Here is a 16,746-nt window from a genome sequence, read left to right as displayed (position 1 = left end):
GCCCGTTTGGAAAATGTGTTGATCGTAGGTACGAGAAACCCATCTATTTTCTCTCTGGTTGGACGCAGCCACACAGGGCTTCAAAGATGAAGAATCCTTTCCCTGGTATTTAGGCACCAACGACGTCATGCCCAGCTTCCTTTTAAGGAAAAGTCCCAACAAGAAAACACACTTCCTCCTGCTAGCCTGATCTTAGGAGATTTCCCCAAAGTGAACGAACCATCACTTTCTGCAGACTGTGCCACACAGGCAGGGGCTCTACTTCTAGGAGGAGTGATGACAATGGTTAATTCTTACATAGCATGTGAGATTTGCCAGGTACTATTCTAAGTGTACAGTACAGTTGTTGTCCCCATTCTACAGATGAAGAAACATCTGAAGACACAGAGATTTTTAAGTGGCCTGTCCAACCTGGCAGCAAAGACAAGATTTCAACCCTGGGACTCAGACTCCAGAATTCATGCTTTATAACCCCCACCACCCAGCACCACCCCTCAGATGCAGGAAGTCGGGGAACCCTTAGGGCAATATCCCCAATTACATCACTCTCCTGAAGCCAGCTACTATTTAGTGAAGGGTGTTATCCAGGACCAGTGCCTATACCTCAACTCAGCACCAGCCTCTTCAAGGTGCAGACAAGCACACACATACTTCACACCCCCTAGCTCCTGCCAGTTTCATCCCCTGGCCTCTCTTGCCTCAGGCTGCCCATTGCTCTGCTCCACAGATGCCTCCCCTTCCTTGCACTCACCCTCTGAAGCTCCTTAGGGCTCCGTCCTCAGGGTCACCAACCCCTATTACCTATACTGAAATTGTCCAGTGTCCCTCTCCCTCCCTGGACTGGGCCCTGCTGGAGGGCAGGGATCTCTCCATGGCATGATGATGATGATGTCTATTTCTCTCCATGACACCCAATACAGAGACTGGCATATAGCACATGGTTTATCAGAGTCTGGTGACTCAACAGGTGAATCCTGGACCAAAAGCCATCCAGCCTCTCATTAAACTGCCCCTCCAATAAGGTGCTCACCACTCTTCAAGGTGGCCCACTGGTTCTATCTGCGGACCTGCACAGACAACTCAGTTTGCAAGCAGAGAGGATGATTATTGCAAAGGTGACTGCACTAAGCTACAAAGTTGCTCTGGCTCCACTCCTCTCGGGAAGGAGACTGTTTCCCCTCCCACTTCACCTAGGGGGAGAGAACACTGGAGGTGGTGCAGCCAGGGGCCTGGGAAGAGAGCTTGAATGGACCCTCTGCCCCATCCACCCCCAAGCACACTGCACCCTGCTTGCCATGACAGACTGTCCCAGGGAAGCACAAGAGGTAGCCCGCAGTCCCTGGGAGAGACTGCACGCTAATGCCAAGCTGTCAGACCTCGAAAGGGTGAGTGCTCTGCCTTGGCAGAAAAAGCCCCTGAGAAACCCTGAGAACACTGACTAGGACGCTGGAAACACTCTTCTGGCAGAACCTGAAAGAGACAGCCTGGCTGTAAGCAGGCTTAAGAGGCTCATCAGCCCCTAAGCTGTGGTCAGCTGACATGGGCAGGTGGTGGGGCCAGGGCGGGGGGGAGGGGGGTGGCAGTCCACTCTCCCAGAGCACCAGAGACCTGCCCACTGCCCTGCCTAGGGACCATTCAACCCACCCCTTGCTCATCCACCCTGCAGGGGACTTTCTGAAGGAGGCCCAAAGGGTCATCAGGGAAGGTACTGAGGACCAATTTGGGGAGATAACGCTACAGGAGGATTCAATACAGAGGGAGTGGCTATGTGAATCAGAAGACACCATGGTAGAAACAGTGCACAAATTTGGAGCCAAGACGACTCAGGTTCTAAGTGCCAGCTCCCCTACTGTTGCTCTGGCATCAGGAAGATCTTTTAACCCTGTCCCTCCCCCAGCCTCCACTGCTTGATCTGTAAAATGAGGCTAATAAAAATCCCTGCCTTTAAAAGGAATGCATGTGTTTCTCAACTATAGAGTACCATGAAGATTATTACTGTTGACATCTGGGGCCCAGGCAGCACCAGACAATAAGTCTGTCCTTCAGCAGTCAGAGCCGATAACCAGGTGGCCACCCAGATTAAGGAGAGGACATCTGTGCAGCCTTCTAAATGCCTGGGAAACAGCGAGCCCGGGAGTGTTTTTACACCTCATTACCCTGGGCTCTTGGTCCCCAGGTCCCTGCAGCCTGGACAAGGTACCTGTGGCCTAGGGACAGCACAACCCTGATGGTTGAGGTTAGTGTTGTTTTGGTTTTGGGTTTTTTTTTTTTTTAAGATTTTATTTATTAATTTGACAGTGAGAGAGGGATCACAAGTAGGCAGAGAGGCAGGCAGAGGGAGAGAGGGGGAAGCAGACTCCCTGCTGAGCAAAAAGCCTGATGTGGGGCTCAATCCCAAAACCCTGAGATCATGACCTGAGCTGAAGGCAGAGCCTTAACCTACTGAGCCACCCAGGTTCCCCTAGTGTTGTTTCTTTAGCTAACTTTTAATTTGGAAATCATTTTAAACTTAGAGAGAGATACAAGAATAACACCCCTCACCCAGCCTCACCCACTGTTAGCATTTCTCCAAATGCTAGATCATCTGCTCCCCTACACACGTGCATGCGCACACACACATACACACGCAGTTTTTTCTCAACTGTTTGAGAGCAAATACGTCAGTATTTCCCAAGAATGAGGACATCCTTTTAATAACCAAAATGGTTATGCAGTTTTTATTGGTCCAAATTCTGAGTTGAGTCCTATAGTTTGCATGCCCCTGACCCAGGCAACCCCAGTTCAAGGGCACCAGATTTCTGCACCAACAGCTGAATGTAATAAGAACTCAGAATTCACATTTCCACCCCATCTCATAGCTATGTGGATGTACAGTGAGGAGCTCACATTTATTGGGCGTGTACTAGGTGTCAGGCACCTGCTAGGCATCCTTTCCATCAATTAATTCATGTAATCCCCTTACTTATCCCCATTTCTTTGGTGAGGACATGAGGCTTAAAGGAAGAAGGTAACCGATCAAGGACAGGGAACTGTAACTGGTGGAACTGGAATCACAATCTGGGAATCCAGAGCCAATGCACCTACCCACCACCTCCTTACACACACTACCACCACATACACAACACCTATACATTTTTCTGCATGATGAAGTTGCCTGGCTGTCCTTTGGCTTCCAAAAAATCCAGCCAGCATCCAGGTGACCCAGAATAGGTTAGACAGGAGACAGTGGGGTAGTCTGGCACAACTCAAAAGACAGCCCAAGCAGAAGACGTGAACAGATATTTCAGCAAAGAAGACATCCAAATGGCCAAAAGACACATGAAAAAAAGTGCTCAGCATCACTCGGCATCAGGGAAATAAAAATCAAAACCACAGTGAGATACCACCTCACACCATCAGAATGGCTAAAATTAATAAACCAGGAAACGACAGATGTTGGCGAGGATGCGGAGGAAGGGGAACCCTCCTACACTGTTGGTGGGAATGCAAGCTGGTGCAGCCACTCTGGAAAACAGTATGGAGGTTCCTCAAAAAGTTGAAAATAGAGCTACCCTATGACACAGCAATTGCATTCCTGGGTATTTACCCCAAAGATACAAATGTAGTGATCCGGAAGGGCATGGGTACCCAAATGTTTGTAGCAGCAATGTCCACAATAGCCAAACTATGGAAAGAACCTAGATGTCCATCAACAGATGAATGGATAAAGAAGATGTTGTATATAAATACAATGGAATATTATGCAGCCATCAAAAGAAACAAAATCTTCCCATTTGCAACAACATGGATGGAACTAGAGGGTATTATGCTAAGCAAAATAAGTCAATCAGAGAAGACAATTATCATATGATCTCTCTGATATGAGGAATTTGAGAGGCAGGGCTGGTGGTCACGGGATGTAGGGAAGGAAAAAATGAAACAAGATGGGATCAGGAGGGAGACAAACCATAAGAGACTCTTAATCTCACAAAACAAACTGAAGGTTGCTGGGGGATGGGGGGGTAAGGATAGGGTGGCTGGGTGATAGACATTGGGGAGGATATGTGCTATGGTAAGTGCTGCGAAATGTGTAAGCCTGATGATTCACAGACCTGTACCCCTGGGGCAAATAATATACTATATGTTAATTTTTAAAAGAAAAAAAAAAAAAAAAGACTGCCCAAGGTCTCAACAGCTGCTTGTGTCTCCCTCCAAGCCTGTACATCCCCCTTTGGAGATGCATGGCCCAGAGAGGCTAGAAGCCAATGAGCCATCTCCCCACTCCCCTGGTCCCTTAAGACTGAACAAGGGAATTAGTGTCCTGGGAGCACACATTTCTGTTTGGGAAAACACCAAACCATACAATGAACATGATACATCCTGCCAAAGCACTAATCTTAAGTGAAGATACGGGAAGGGATTTTATAATAAGTTAAATTGAGGGTCAAGTCTACATGAATTTTTGGATAGTACCCACATTTTGATGACATTTCCTGCCATCCAATCTCCAGGAGAGTTTGCCTTCATCATCTTCAGTCATTCAGCTGTGGTCGAAAAAGTCTAAGAAGCCCTTGTCTGAGACAATAACATGTCCATGTCTTCTCTGAACTCAAAAAGGCTGAACCAACACAGCAGGAGGCTTTAGGAAGTCCCTTTATTCCTCTGAGCTCACTTTTCTGCACTGAAAAACCCAGTAACTGTAAGCTTCCAATCAGATAATGCTCATGAAGTACTCTGTGAATAATAAAATACTAACCCAAAACACTGTCATTTCAGAAAATCAGAAACAAGTGTTTTGACAGCCATATAAAGGCACCAGGCAAATGAAACCATATTCCTCCGTGTTTCTCCCTCTGTCAGTACTGACGTAAGCCACCATGCCAGTTCACTGAGCAGAGATTCAAACCCGTGCTCTCTTCTGAAGATGGGAAGACTGGAGCAAGCACCTCATTAAATCCCCAAACAGTCCACATTCTGATGTGCTTTCCCAAAGAGACTCCTATCGAAGCCCTAATTTAAGAAGCATAAGGTTTACTCCCATAAATATCAAGCACAAGGTTTACTCCCGTAAATATTGAGAGAAGGGACAGAGCTCTGTCAATGCACATGAAACCTCCAACCACCCTCTTCACACACACAGCCCTGAAAATCAGGGATAGTCCCGCTCCTCCCCCCAACCCCCCGTCCTTTCTCTGAAGCACACCCCTCACAGGGGTAAAGAGCCTTAGGAGCTACTTGCAACCATCTTTCTTTCTTTCTTTCTTTTTTTAAGATTTTATTCATTTATTTGAGAGAGAGAATGAGAAAGAGAGCACAAGAAGGGGAGGGTCAGAGAGAGAAGCAGCAGGGAGCCCGATGCGGGACTCGATCCCAGGACTCCAGGATCTTGACCTGAGTCGAAGGCAGTCGCTTAACCAACTGAGCCACCCAGGCACCCTGTAACCGTCTTTCTTACAGAGGTTTTCCCAGAACTTTTTGAGAGCGTGGAGCAAATCGGGGCTGCTAATCCTTCCTTCTGCTTTCTGCACAACACCACTGTTGTTCCTTTTGTAAAGGACCTAACGCTTCAATCCCTGAGCCAGTTTTCACTCTTGATAAAACAACCAGGAAATGAAACGTAAAGTGTGGGATTATGCCAAAACTGGCCAAGCTGGGAGAAGCTTTTCTTAACCTTCAACAAGAGGTTTCAGAATTTCAATTTTAAATAGATGTGAGCTGCGGTTTCCCAGAAATTCTTTGCAAAACTGTTGCTTTCTGGTTTGAAACGCTGTTCCCAGCAATGAGAAAGATGACAAATGAGAAAGAGGGCAAATAAGTGAACCAATAGTTTGGCACTCTACAAGACAAATTTCACTAACATGAAGTTCAGCATTTGTCTGGGGAGAAAAAGTGGCAGACAGGAAATGTAGGGGGGGTTGCTGGAAGACTCCTTCAGTGATAGCATAATTAAATCTTATGAGGGCACCTTCCTGGGCCTTCCAGTATTCACAGACTTTTCCAAAGGGCCTTCTATACTTGGCACCTACAGCCCACTGGGGTACCCGCCTGGACATTCAGTCATCCCTGGTTCCGCCTTCATTCCCCAATTCCTCTTTCCCTTTAATTTCAGAGAAAATGGGTTTGCTGAATACAAAAACACACTCCAGATATTTAGTGTTATCTCTAGAAAAGTAACCCTTCTGAAGGAATCTTAAAACCTGGTCTCCTGCCCGGTCTCCACTCCCTGCCTGCATGGGACATGTTTGTTGTTGTTGTTGTTTGTGGTTTTCTTTTTATTTTTTTTTTAAGATCTTATTTATTTATTTAACAGAGAGAGAAAGAGAGATTACAAGTAGGCAGAGATGCAGGTGGGGGGGGGGGGCAACCAGGTTCCCCACTGAGCAGAGAGCCCAATGTGGGGTTCAATCCCAGGACCCTGAGATCATGACCTGAGCTGAAGGCAGAGGCTTAACCCACTGAGCCACCCAGGTGCCCCCATGGGACATGTTCTTAACTGCCTATTCCCAACTACCTAGAGCCCCAAGCTCTACCCAGCCTCCCTCCTCCTCATTCCTGTCCAGGAGAGTGTGAGCACCAGCACCCTTGCCTTGTGGTGTCTTGGGAGTGGGTATGGTGGTGGTGGGTCAGCACACAAGGTCATCACCCTGATGTTTGCATTCGAAATATTCCACAATACAGACATGAACCCAAGAGTCATGCTAAAATATTGATTTTTTTTTAACTTGGAATGACTTTGAACAGCAAATAATAGCAAATAAAAAACGCCATGACAAGTTGAGAGAAAACCACAGGAAAAAGGAAAAAGTTTAGTGCTTTAATACCTCGAGTGACACCTTTTTCCAGCTTTGTGAACGAGTGCCCCTGAACTTTCTGATTTTGCACTGAGTCCTGCAAATTATGTAGCCAGGCAGGACCTGCTGCAGTCTGCAGGGCTAAGGTGGGGAAAGTTGGTCTTACTCTAAGACTTACTCTAAGTCTTACTCAGAAATGTCTTTCCCAAGAGCCTCACTGGCCTCACTTGGGGCTGGACACCCACAAGGAGAATAGCACCTACACAGGATGGCCCTGCAAATCTCCAAAGCTAAACCTAAGAACAGAAAGCTAGAAGAGACCTTGTGCAATCAGCTGCTTCCCACCAGGACTCTGGAGCCAAGTCACAGAGGACACGAGGCAAGTCACAGAGGACACGAGGCAACCAGAGAGGGAAAGAACCAGGGAGGGGATCCCAACAGATGTCCCATTCCCCAGATGCAGAGCATGCGGTTATGAGGTGAAGCAGCCACAGGAGGCCGCGTTCCTACTTCAGGTGCTATTCTGGACAGCAAGCAACAACTGCCAGGAAGGCTCAGATCCAAGCACTAGCCTCAACAGGCTTAACTCCTGGCTACTTTGCTTCTTTCACCTTACCCAGGATCCCCTAGGCCCTGATCTCCTCCCCAACAGGTTTTCCAAAACTTGGAATATCTACTAAACTCATTGAGTCCCTTAAGACACTCCTGCTTTAATAAATACCAAGAACCTACTCACAGCCCAGAGCTGGGCTGGGTACCAATGCCTCAGAAAAGCAGAACAGAGTACCAGCCTTCGAGGAACCACCTTGGCACAGGCAGGATGGCCAAGACCCTCCTCACTCCATTTGTCCTCTTTATTGACTCAGGATCTACTCAAAGCCTATTGTAGGAAGAAGCCTACCACAGGGCAACCACAGGGTGCCACAAAACCCCCGAAAACCAGCCCAGGGTAACACCCTTGCTCCTAAGGCCTGTTCTAGAAGTTCACCCTTATGGGTCTCACATGTGAAAAGGCTGTATCTACCAAACTGCTTTTACTAATTAATAATTAATGTCTTCCATTTCTTCCATTCCTTACTAATCAGAGACTTGCACCACCACCAATCAGCTCAGAAGACCAAGGGCTGCTGCCTTTCTCAGATGCCTCAATCCCCAGCAAAAGCAAAGAAGGCCTCTGCCCCGTAAGCCTTGGGCAGCCTGACTCAGAGTAATGGCACCTGGCACAAGGCTCCTTCAAGTATCAATGCTGCCTCACACCTGTGACCTGGGGTAGAAGCCGCCCCACGACCATGGGTACCATTTTAGAGCCTGAAGACTAACTTTCTAGTCCAGCTCTAAGCACTCCAGACAAATCACTGAACCTTCATGGACCAGAATACAATTATCTCTGCTCTTCTGCTGTTACAAAAACCAAGTAAGAAAAGATACCAGAAATAAGCCAACTGCCCTTTGCTGTTGGAATGCCCAGGATTACTATGAGTTTCCACATCAGTAAAATGGAACTAATAACAGTTCCTACCTCATCAAATTGTTGTAAGAATTAAATCACATAATAGTTATAAAACAGTTCCTGGCATTTTTCAAAGACTGGAAAAGATGAGGCTATTACATAATTGCTACTACTACTCTTATTGCTGCTGCTGTTAATGACACTATTATCTCCATTAGTATTCTATCTTGCTACTTGACTAAAAGACTCATGGGAAAGTAGAAAAGTTTTAAAGCATAAGTCTTCTTTTTTTAAAGATTTTATTTATTTATTTGAGAGAAATAGAAAGCAAAAGAGAAAAAGCATGAGCAGGGGGAGGGGCAGAGGAAGACGGCGACTCCCAGCTGAGTGGTGGGGGAGGGGGCGGACCAGGAGATGGAGAGAACCCCAAGCACACCACACTGAGTGCAGAGGCTGACATGGGGCTCAGTCTCACAACCCTAGGATCATGACCTGAGCTGAAACCAAGAGTTGGACACTCAACCGACTGCACCACCCAGGCACCCCACTTTAAGGATTTTTTTTTTTTAAGATTTTATTTATTTATTTATTTGACAGAGAGAGAAAGCACAAGCAGTGGGCACGGCAGGCAGAGGGAGAAGCAGGCTCCCTGATGAGCAGAGAGCTCAACCTGAGGCTCAATCCCAGGACTCTGGGATCATGACCTGAGCAAAAGGCAGCTGCCTAACCAACTGTGCTATCCAGGCACCCCTAGAGTATAAGTCTTCTAGAAGAGGATATCAGCATCACCAAGTCTAGAATTAGGGGAACCAGCAGTAGATTTCTTTTATATTTTTCCCTAATCCAAAATTGAACCCAAGTGCAGAAATCAAAAACAAAATGCACCAGTCTTAGCTCAAGTTTTTCTGCTTTAAAAAATGTACTTCTGGAGGTGCCTGGCTGCCTCAGAGCATAAGGCTCCTGATCTCAGGGTCATGAGTTCAAGCCCCATGGGTTGGGTGTAGAGATTACTTTAGGAAAAACACACACACACACACACTTTGGGTTTCCTTACGTACAGCAGGGTTAAAGAACCCTGTACTAAACTAAGAGAGAGAAAGAGAAAAGGAAGGAAGGAAGAGGGGGGAAGGGAAGATGGAGGGAGAAGAGAGAGAGAGAGAAGAGGGAGGGAGGAAGGGCGGAAGGAAGAGGAAAGGAAGGGGAGGAGAGGAGAGAAGAAATATACTCTGGAAAGTATCAAAACATCTGCTAAATATCAGGAGAAACTGATGCACCTTGAAAACCTCACACAAACTTCCAGACCAAGGATCCACTGGGGAAAATAAAACCAGCTATGCCGAATGTCTGTCCCTCTAACTGAGGCATGTTAGAGGAGGATCCGGAAAAAAAAAAAAAAAAAATAGAACATTCAGAAATGATCAGAGCAAATATAAGGAAGTTGACTGACGAAAGCAAAGCATTTTTTATGTGAGGAAAAGGAGAACAATTACGTCCAAACTGTTCAGTCTCTCAAGAAGCTGTCTCAGGAGACAGGAAACATAACTGGCTGCCACAGTGTCCAGCCTCCCCATATGGCTGGCCTTTGAAAGTGGGGGATCAGTCACAGACTGCTTTCCCCTAGGCCTGGGAGGACCCTGGGGGTGGGGAGCCAGAGCTTGCTATAGGATAATCACTAGGGGAATGCCTGGGTGGCTCAGTTGGTTAAGGGTCTGCCTTAGGCTCAGGTCATGATCCCAGGGTCCTGGGATCAAGTCCAGCCATCGGCTCCTTGCTCAGCAGGGAGCCTGCTTCTCCCTCTGCCTGATGCTCCCCCTGCTTGTACTCTCCTCTCTCTCTCTCTGACAAATAAATAGATAAAATAAAATTAAAAAAAAAAAAAGATAATCACTAGGAACTTCAGAGTCACCACAGAAGAGTCAGCACAAGAGAGAAGGGCAGGAGGCTTGCGGGAGGCTGTGGCAATGGCTGACAGAGTCCTCCTACCCAGCCCTGAAGTCCCCCAACTCAAGACTTAGTCTAGTACTTCATGGTAGAGACAGGTACTATCAGACAGGAATACCCATGTCTCCCCTCACTAAACCTATCAGCTTCCTAGCATGAGCTCTGACATGGGCAGCCCTCCATACCATGAAATGGATGAAAGACCCTGTTCCCAGCTGGGACTCCTGACACCTAAGCCCAGGATCCCAGGGTCCCCACCCTCTCACCTTGTCAAAAACACTGCTCCAGGAACTGTCCCATCTCTTTCCTGCATCATCTATTTCATTCCCAGCAGAAGAGAACATGCTCTACTCTCTCCCACTGAAAAAAGACTCCCCGCTGCCACATCAAACCCAAAACCTCCCCAATTCCCAGCTAATGTTTCCAACCTGCTCCCTAACAAAACTGTCTGAAAGATTCACCTACGCTTACTGACCCCAATTCTGCACTCCATATTTTCCCCCTCCACCTACTCTAATCAGGTTCTGTCCTTGAAGCTTCTGTGAACCTCTCATTCTACTGGGGTTCCTCCTACCTTCTCAGTTCTCTTTTGCTGGATCCATCTCTTTTCCTAACCTCTAAATGCTGTGTCTCAAGGCTTAGGTCATTCTTCCGTCTACACGCACTTCCAAGGTGAGTTCAACTAATCCTATGGCCTGAACACCATCTACCATACCCAAATACACCTTTGCAGTTCTCTCTCTCTCTCTCTTTTCTGAGCTTCAGGATCCATCCATCTGCCTAGTGGACATACTCATATCTCAAACCTCTCAGATCTCATGCCTTCCCCCACCGCAAACCTGCTCCTCCCCGCCCTCCCATCTGAAGATATAAGTACCATCCACTCAGGTGCTCAAGCCTCTCGGAGTCATCTCTGACTCTTTTCTTTCTCTCACAGATTGCATCCAGATCATCAACCTGAATCTGACCACTTCAGATGAAAACATGTCCAGTGCTACACCCTCAGCCAAGTCATCAGCAAGAGACTGCTACTACTATCCTGCCCACTATACCTGCCCACCTCCATACAGCCCACTCTACAGCAGGGAGAATGATCTTCCTAAAAATGCACACCAAATCACTGCTCTCCCACTTCCAACCCTCCAGTGATTTCTCCCTAGGCTTACGATAAAGTTTAAAAACCCTTTACCCTGGCTCATAAAGTCCTACACCACTTGCTCTCTCCTACCTGTAACCTCTTCCCTTGCAACTTCCTCCCTTGCTCACCACATTCCAGCCTCTCCACTCGGGACTTGAAGCTCTTCCTGCCTTCAAGCCCTTGCACTGGCTGGTCTCTTGGGGATATGCTTTGCCATCTCATCAACACGAGGATGGCTCTCTCCTGACATTCAGATTTTACCTTAAATGTCACCTATTCAGAAACACCACGACAGACCTCTCCATCCAACACCACCGCTTGATATTCCATTACCTTATCTTAATTTTCTGCACAGTAGATACCGCTGACACTATTCTTGGTTTTTTAGTTTATTTTCTGCTCCCTCTCCCCACCAGACTGCAAGCTCCATGACCATCCAGATGTTGTCTGCCTCACTCAGGTCTGTGGTTCCAAAGACTACAACGATGTGCGGCACACAAGGAGAAATCTAATAAACATCAATGAATGCAGTTATGAGCTGCCAGGTCCACGGACTGAGAAGTTCTGAGGTCTTAGCCAGCTCCCCAACTTCTCTCTCAAACACAGATGTGAGGCAGGACCCCAGCCACGGCCCTAGTGTCCACCTGCATAAAGCTCATCCAGCAGAATTTCGAACATCCTGCAAGAGCCCAAACTAGGGAGGGAGGATCCAGGATTTTCTGAGACCACCGAGCTCCGACTAGGCTGCTCCACTACTGCCTAGCAGTGTTTTCGGTTAGTGAAAAAGGAATTCTGACTCACGGCCCCCCAGAAGTAACATTATTTGTCAGACCACCGTCCAGACCTTGGCTAGTCCATTCATTCCGTAAACAAAGATTTACCCAGTGCCTTCTCTGTGCCAGGCACCGGGCAAAGGACCCAAAGCAGCTTCTGACCGCAGGGAGCTGATTGGCAACCACGCAGAGCTTTGCAGAGAAATGCAGCAACACAGGTAAAGCCCTGGAGCGAGAAGGAACCGTCGTACTAGTGTTAGGGGTTGCGCGGCGCCCTCGCGTACTGCCGCACGATTTCACCCCTACAGACCCAGGTCTGGGGTAACCTGGCTGGTGGCGCAATGCTCGCGGGCTTTTTCTGAACTACCGCTTGCTAGCGGAGGCTGGAGTGACTGTCCCCATGGAGCACCGGCTTTCCCAGACGCGCAGCGTTCGAGGAATATTATTGGCTGATGGGTTCCCTCCCCACCGCCACCACTAGCCGCCCCCCCCACAAGCAGGCCGGCGCTCTGGATGGCGAAGGGGGTGCGGTTCCCACTCCCCACCACCACCCCAGTCAACAAAGTCGAAGACCAAGTCCTCCCCACTCGAGATGCCCTCCGTCTCTACTCCCCACTCCCCAACTCCCGGACCCCGGACGCAACAATTATTTCCACTCTCCCCACCCCCGCCCACAGCGGTGGGTCCCGGCCCGGCTCTGTGCCGGCCCGGGACCCCGGCGGGGAGGCGTGTCCTGCCCCTCACATCCGCGCCCGAATCGCCCAACTGCAGGACGGGGGGGGGGGGGCTGTTTGTGGCCCCCGCCCCCTCCGCGGCCGGGACTGCGGCCCCCTGCGGAGATGCGGGCCCCGCCGCCAGCTTTCCCGGAGCCCGCCACAGAACTCCGGCACACAAAACCCCACAGCAGTGCGGCCTCGGCGCTGTGCGCGCCAACTCGCCCCGGACCCGCGCGGGAGGCGGGGGGCGGGCGCGCGCGGCGGGAACCGGTCGGATCCCGCCGCACAGGTGCGATCGCGGCGACCGGGTCACTCACTCGATGAAGTAGCTGGCTCCCTCCTCCGTGAAGCCCTCCTCCCAGCCGCGGGGCAGGTCTGCGGAAATGCCAAAAAAGTCGGGTCAAACTTGAGCCGCTCGAGCGCGCGCCTCCCGAGCGCTGCCCCCCAACCCCGCCGGCCCGGCTCCCACCTGAGCGGATCATGTGGCCGGAGTTGACTGGCTCCCCGGTGCGCGGGTGCAGCCAGGTTGTGCGGCGGAGCTCGTCACTGCGGGAGAGAGGTGCACCTGTTAGCGCCGCCGCCGCTCCGGGGACGCCCGCCCGGCCCCGCACCCCGCCCGGCCCCCGCCCACGCCCGCGTGCCCGCTTGCCCGCGTCGCACTTTATGAAGAAGACGCGGCCGTCCCGGCACACGCCGTAGGACCAGTGCTCAGGTAAAGTGTCCCGCCCGACCGCCGCCGCCGCCATGTTCGCCGAGCGCCGAGCCGCCGCGGCCGCCGCGGGGCGGGGGAGAGGGGGCGGAGGCGGGGGAGGGGGCGGGGGCGGGGGGGCCGGAGGGGGCGGTGCGGGCGGCGGGCCCGCGGGCTCCGCTTGAGCGGGCGCGGGGCTGGGGCGCTTCATCCCCGCGCGCGGCGACGTCCCGGGAGTCTCGAGTCCCCGCACGGCCGCCGGAGTTTGTCGCCGCACGGTCCGACCGGGGCGCGGTGGCCGCGGCCTTTGTCCCCGCGCCTTCCCCGCCCCCAGCCCGCCGGCCGGGCGCGCCCGCCGCTCGCCCCTTGGCCCCTGAGGCCGGGAGACCCGGGCGGGGCCTAGAGCCAATGTCGGGGCGCCGCCGGCAAACTCCGGAAACAAGGTGCGCCCCGAGTGCTCCAGGGCACCCCAGCCGACCCCCATGATAGACCTTCTGCCTCGGGGAACTGTACTTCTCTCTGAACCGTGCAAACCTAAACAGGTTGCATCCATATTGCGAGCCTCGGTTTGTTCCTTCCTCTGTAAAATAAAGTTACTAGTAAGTACCACAAAGGATTGTTGTGCTGGCTATATGAAATTACAGTGGTGTAAAGTGCTTAAAGGACCCTGGCCTGGAGCAGGTGCTCTGTTATTAATGCCAGGGCAAGCATGATTCATTTTCCCAGGTTTGCAGCTCAGATAGGAAGCAGGAGGGTGCAGGTTCTCAAATCCCACTTACACCACACACAGCCCTGAAGTTACCGGGATCTTAGGCTTGTGCCTTTAGTTCTTATCAAGTGACAGAAAGAGAGACGACGCTGTGGACCCGCTGCATCTCAGTCTATTTTTAGAAGAGCAGACCTACCAGACTGGGCCTCTAGTAGGGCATCTGGAAAGTTCTTTACATAGCTGGAGCCTTCTCATAGGCTTGTGGTCGAATCTCAGTTCTTGGGGGATCCGTCCCCTGGCCTCTTTGTCCAAAGGAGACCCTTTCCCTCCTCCCTTCACTATCCGTTCCATTACTTGTGTACACTTCATTGACATTCTTAGGCATGTGTGTGTGTTCACTGACTATGTTGTATGTCACCCACCTGCACACACACTAAAATTTCAGCGGAATGAGAGGCGGGACCTTGTTCTGTCTTATATACTGCCACATTCCCAGTGCTTAGAGCAGTGCCTGACTCATGTACATTCAATAAATGCTGAAAAGGTGCATAATACCCACTCCACGCTGACACCCCTGTATGCTGAGCATGGACAGAGAGGAAACTGGGCTCTGGGAGAGGCCCAGCCCAACCTTCCAGTGGTATAGGCTGTAATTGGTGGAAAGGTTCCCAGGAGGCTCTAGGTAGTATGGGCACTGTTATTCAGAAAGGCAACCCAGGTGGAAATCAGTTGGGCCCAGAAGGAGTGGTCAGGTTTGACTGAGAACAGAGCATCCCAGAGGGGAAGGATGGAAGACATTTGGGAATGTCATGGGAAGGGTGTAGGATGTTGAGACCATAAAGATGTCCTTCCTTGAGACAGACAGTGGTGTTGAGGCAGGAGACTGATACGAGTTAGAAAGAGGGAGTCGGTGTGATTGTGGAGACCACCGAACACCTGTTTGAGAGGGCCTCAGGCCTTTGAGGAGGATCTTGAGCAAATGATAATGAGAAAGCTGAGTTTTTATTCTTAAATATAATTTAAAATAATAATTAAATGGGCAAAGGATATGAACACAGTTCATAGAAAAGTAATACAAGTGGCTTCTAAACAAATGAAAAGATACTCAACCACCTCAATAACAGATTACAATTAAGGTGAGATACTATATTTTAGATATCAGATTGGCAAAAATGAGCATTGTAGAAAAAGACATTCATTCTTGGTGGGACTATAATATGGTTGTCTCTTTGAAGGCAATTTGGCAAAAGCTATTACAATTTAAATGCATATACCTTTTGACCTAGCATTTCCACTACTAGAAATTTGTCTTACATTCGTGCTCACACAGAAACACAAAGATCTGTGTACCAAGGTATCCACTGCAGCATTGTCAATAGTTACAAAATACTGGACACGACTAAATGTCAAAAAAGAACAAGTTTATATGGTGATGGACATTAACTAGACTTATTGTGGTGATATTTTGCAATGTATACAAATACTGAATCCTTGTGTGGTCTACCTGAAACTAATATAATGTCGTCTGTCAATCATGCCTCAATTTAAATAGAAAAGAACAGGCTAATTAAATTATGTCATACTCCTAAAATGAGATGCTATTCAGCTGCTAAAAAGAATGAGCTAGGGGCGCCTCGGTGGCTCAGTGGGTTAAGCCTCTGCCTTCAGCTCAGGTCATGATCTCAGGCCCCCACATTGGGCTCTCGCTCAGCAGGGGGCCTTCTTCCCCCTTTCTGCCTGCCTCTCTGCCTACTTGTGATCTCTCTCTGTCAAATAAATAAATAAAATCTTTTTCAAAAATTAAAAAAAAAAGAATGCGCTAGCAGTGAAAAAGAAAAGAAAAATAAGTGAAATATATTTCTTCACAATATAAGCTGTTTGTTCTAGAATTTCTTATGCCATTGGCACCTATGGATCATTAGCATTCTGGCAAATTATGGACATTTTCTGTGCAGATGTCTTTGGTGAAAAAGAGTGCTATAGGCGGGGGTGGTGAGGAGAGGTGAATAGGTAGAGCACAGAGGATTTTTAGGGCAATAGAAATACTTAGTATACTATTATAATAATGGGCACATGTCATTACACATTTATCCAAAGCTGCAGAATGGATAGCACCCTGAGTGAACCCCGAGGTTCACTGTGGACTTTGGGTGCTTACGATGTGTCAGTGTAGGTTCATCCTTGTTAAATGATGTACCATTCTGTAAGTGATGCTGATGATGGGGGGAAGCTATGTGTGTTGGGAGGATGCAGGGAGCATATGGGAAGTCTCTGTGCTTTCCTCTTAGTTCTACTGTGAACCTAAAACTGTGCTAAATAAAGTCTAGAAATAAAATAATTAATTTTTTAAAATGAGCTCAATGTCTATGTACTGATGTGGAATGGTCTCCAAGATAATAAGTGGAATACGAGATGCATAACTGAGTATATGGTATACTACTGTTAATGTATAGGGAGCATTGTGGCTGAAGAAGATATCCCTTGTTTGTGTCCCCACCCACCCCCAGCAACAATAATTTTGCTTCCATCAATAGACAAAAGTGCTTTCCTGGGAGCTGTGG

At 49.1% G+C, this 16,746-nt stretch overlaps 1 protein-coding gene across 14 annotated transcripts in view; it reads right to left on the bottom strand.

The window, feature by feature from the left end:
- The window catches only part of PLEKHA7 (pleckstrin homology domain containing A7), a 211,468-nt gene extending 197,906 nt beyond the window's left edge, over nucleotides 1-13,562 (bottom strand). For all 14 annotated transcript variants that reach the window (XR_006602273.1, XM_045066175.1, XM_045066174.1 and 11 more), the window contains exons 1-3: nucleotides 13,449-13,562; nucleotides 13,258-13,334; nucleotides 13,106-13,163 (exon numbers count right to left, since the gene is read on the bottom strand). Coding sequence is in view for 13 of the 14 variants with exons in the window: in XM_045066175.1 (XP_044922110.1) it covers nucleotides 13,106-13,163; nucleotides 13,258-13,334; nucleotides 13,449-13,534 (221 nt within the window). In the remaining variant the exon portion in view is untranslated. The remainder of the gene's footprint in view (nucleotides 1-13,105; nucleotides 13,164-13,257; nucleotides 13,335-13,448) is intronic.
- Nucleotides 13,563-16,746: the final 3,184 nt, after the last annotated feature.

This window comes from Mustela putorius, unplaced genomic scaffold, assembly GCF_011764305.1.
Source record: "Mustela putorius furo isolate JIRA1106 unplaced genomic scaffold, ASM1176430v1.1 tig00003859_pilon_pilon_pilon, whole genome shotgun sequence".
Taxonomy (NCBI): Eukaryota; Metazoa; Chordata; class Mammalia; order Carnivora; family Mustelidae; genus Mustela; species Mustela putorius.
Note: the sequence above shows the minus strand (reverse complement) of the source record. Positions and strands in the feature narration are given on the sequence as shown.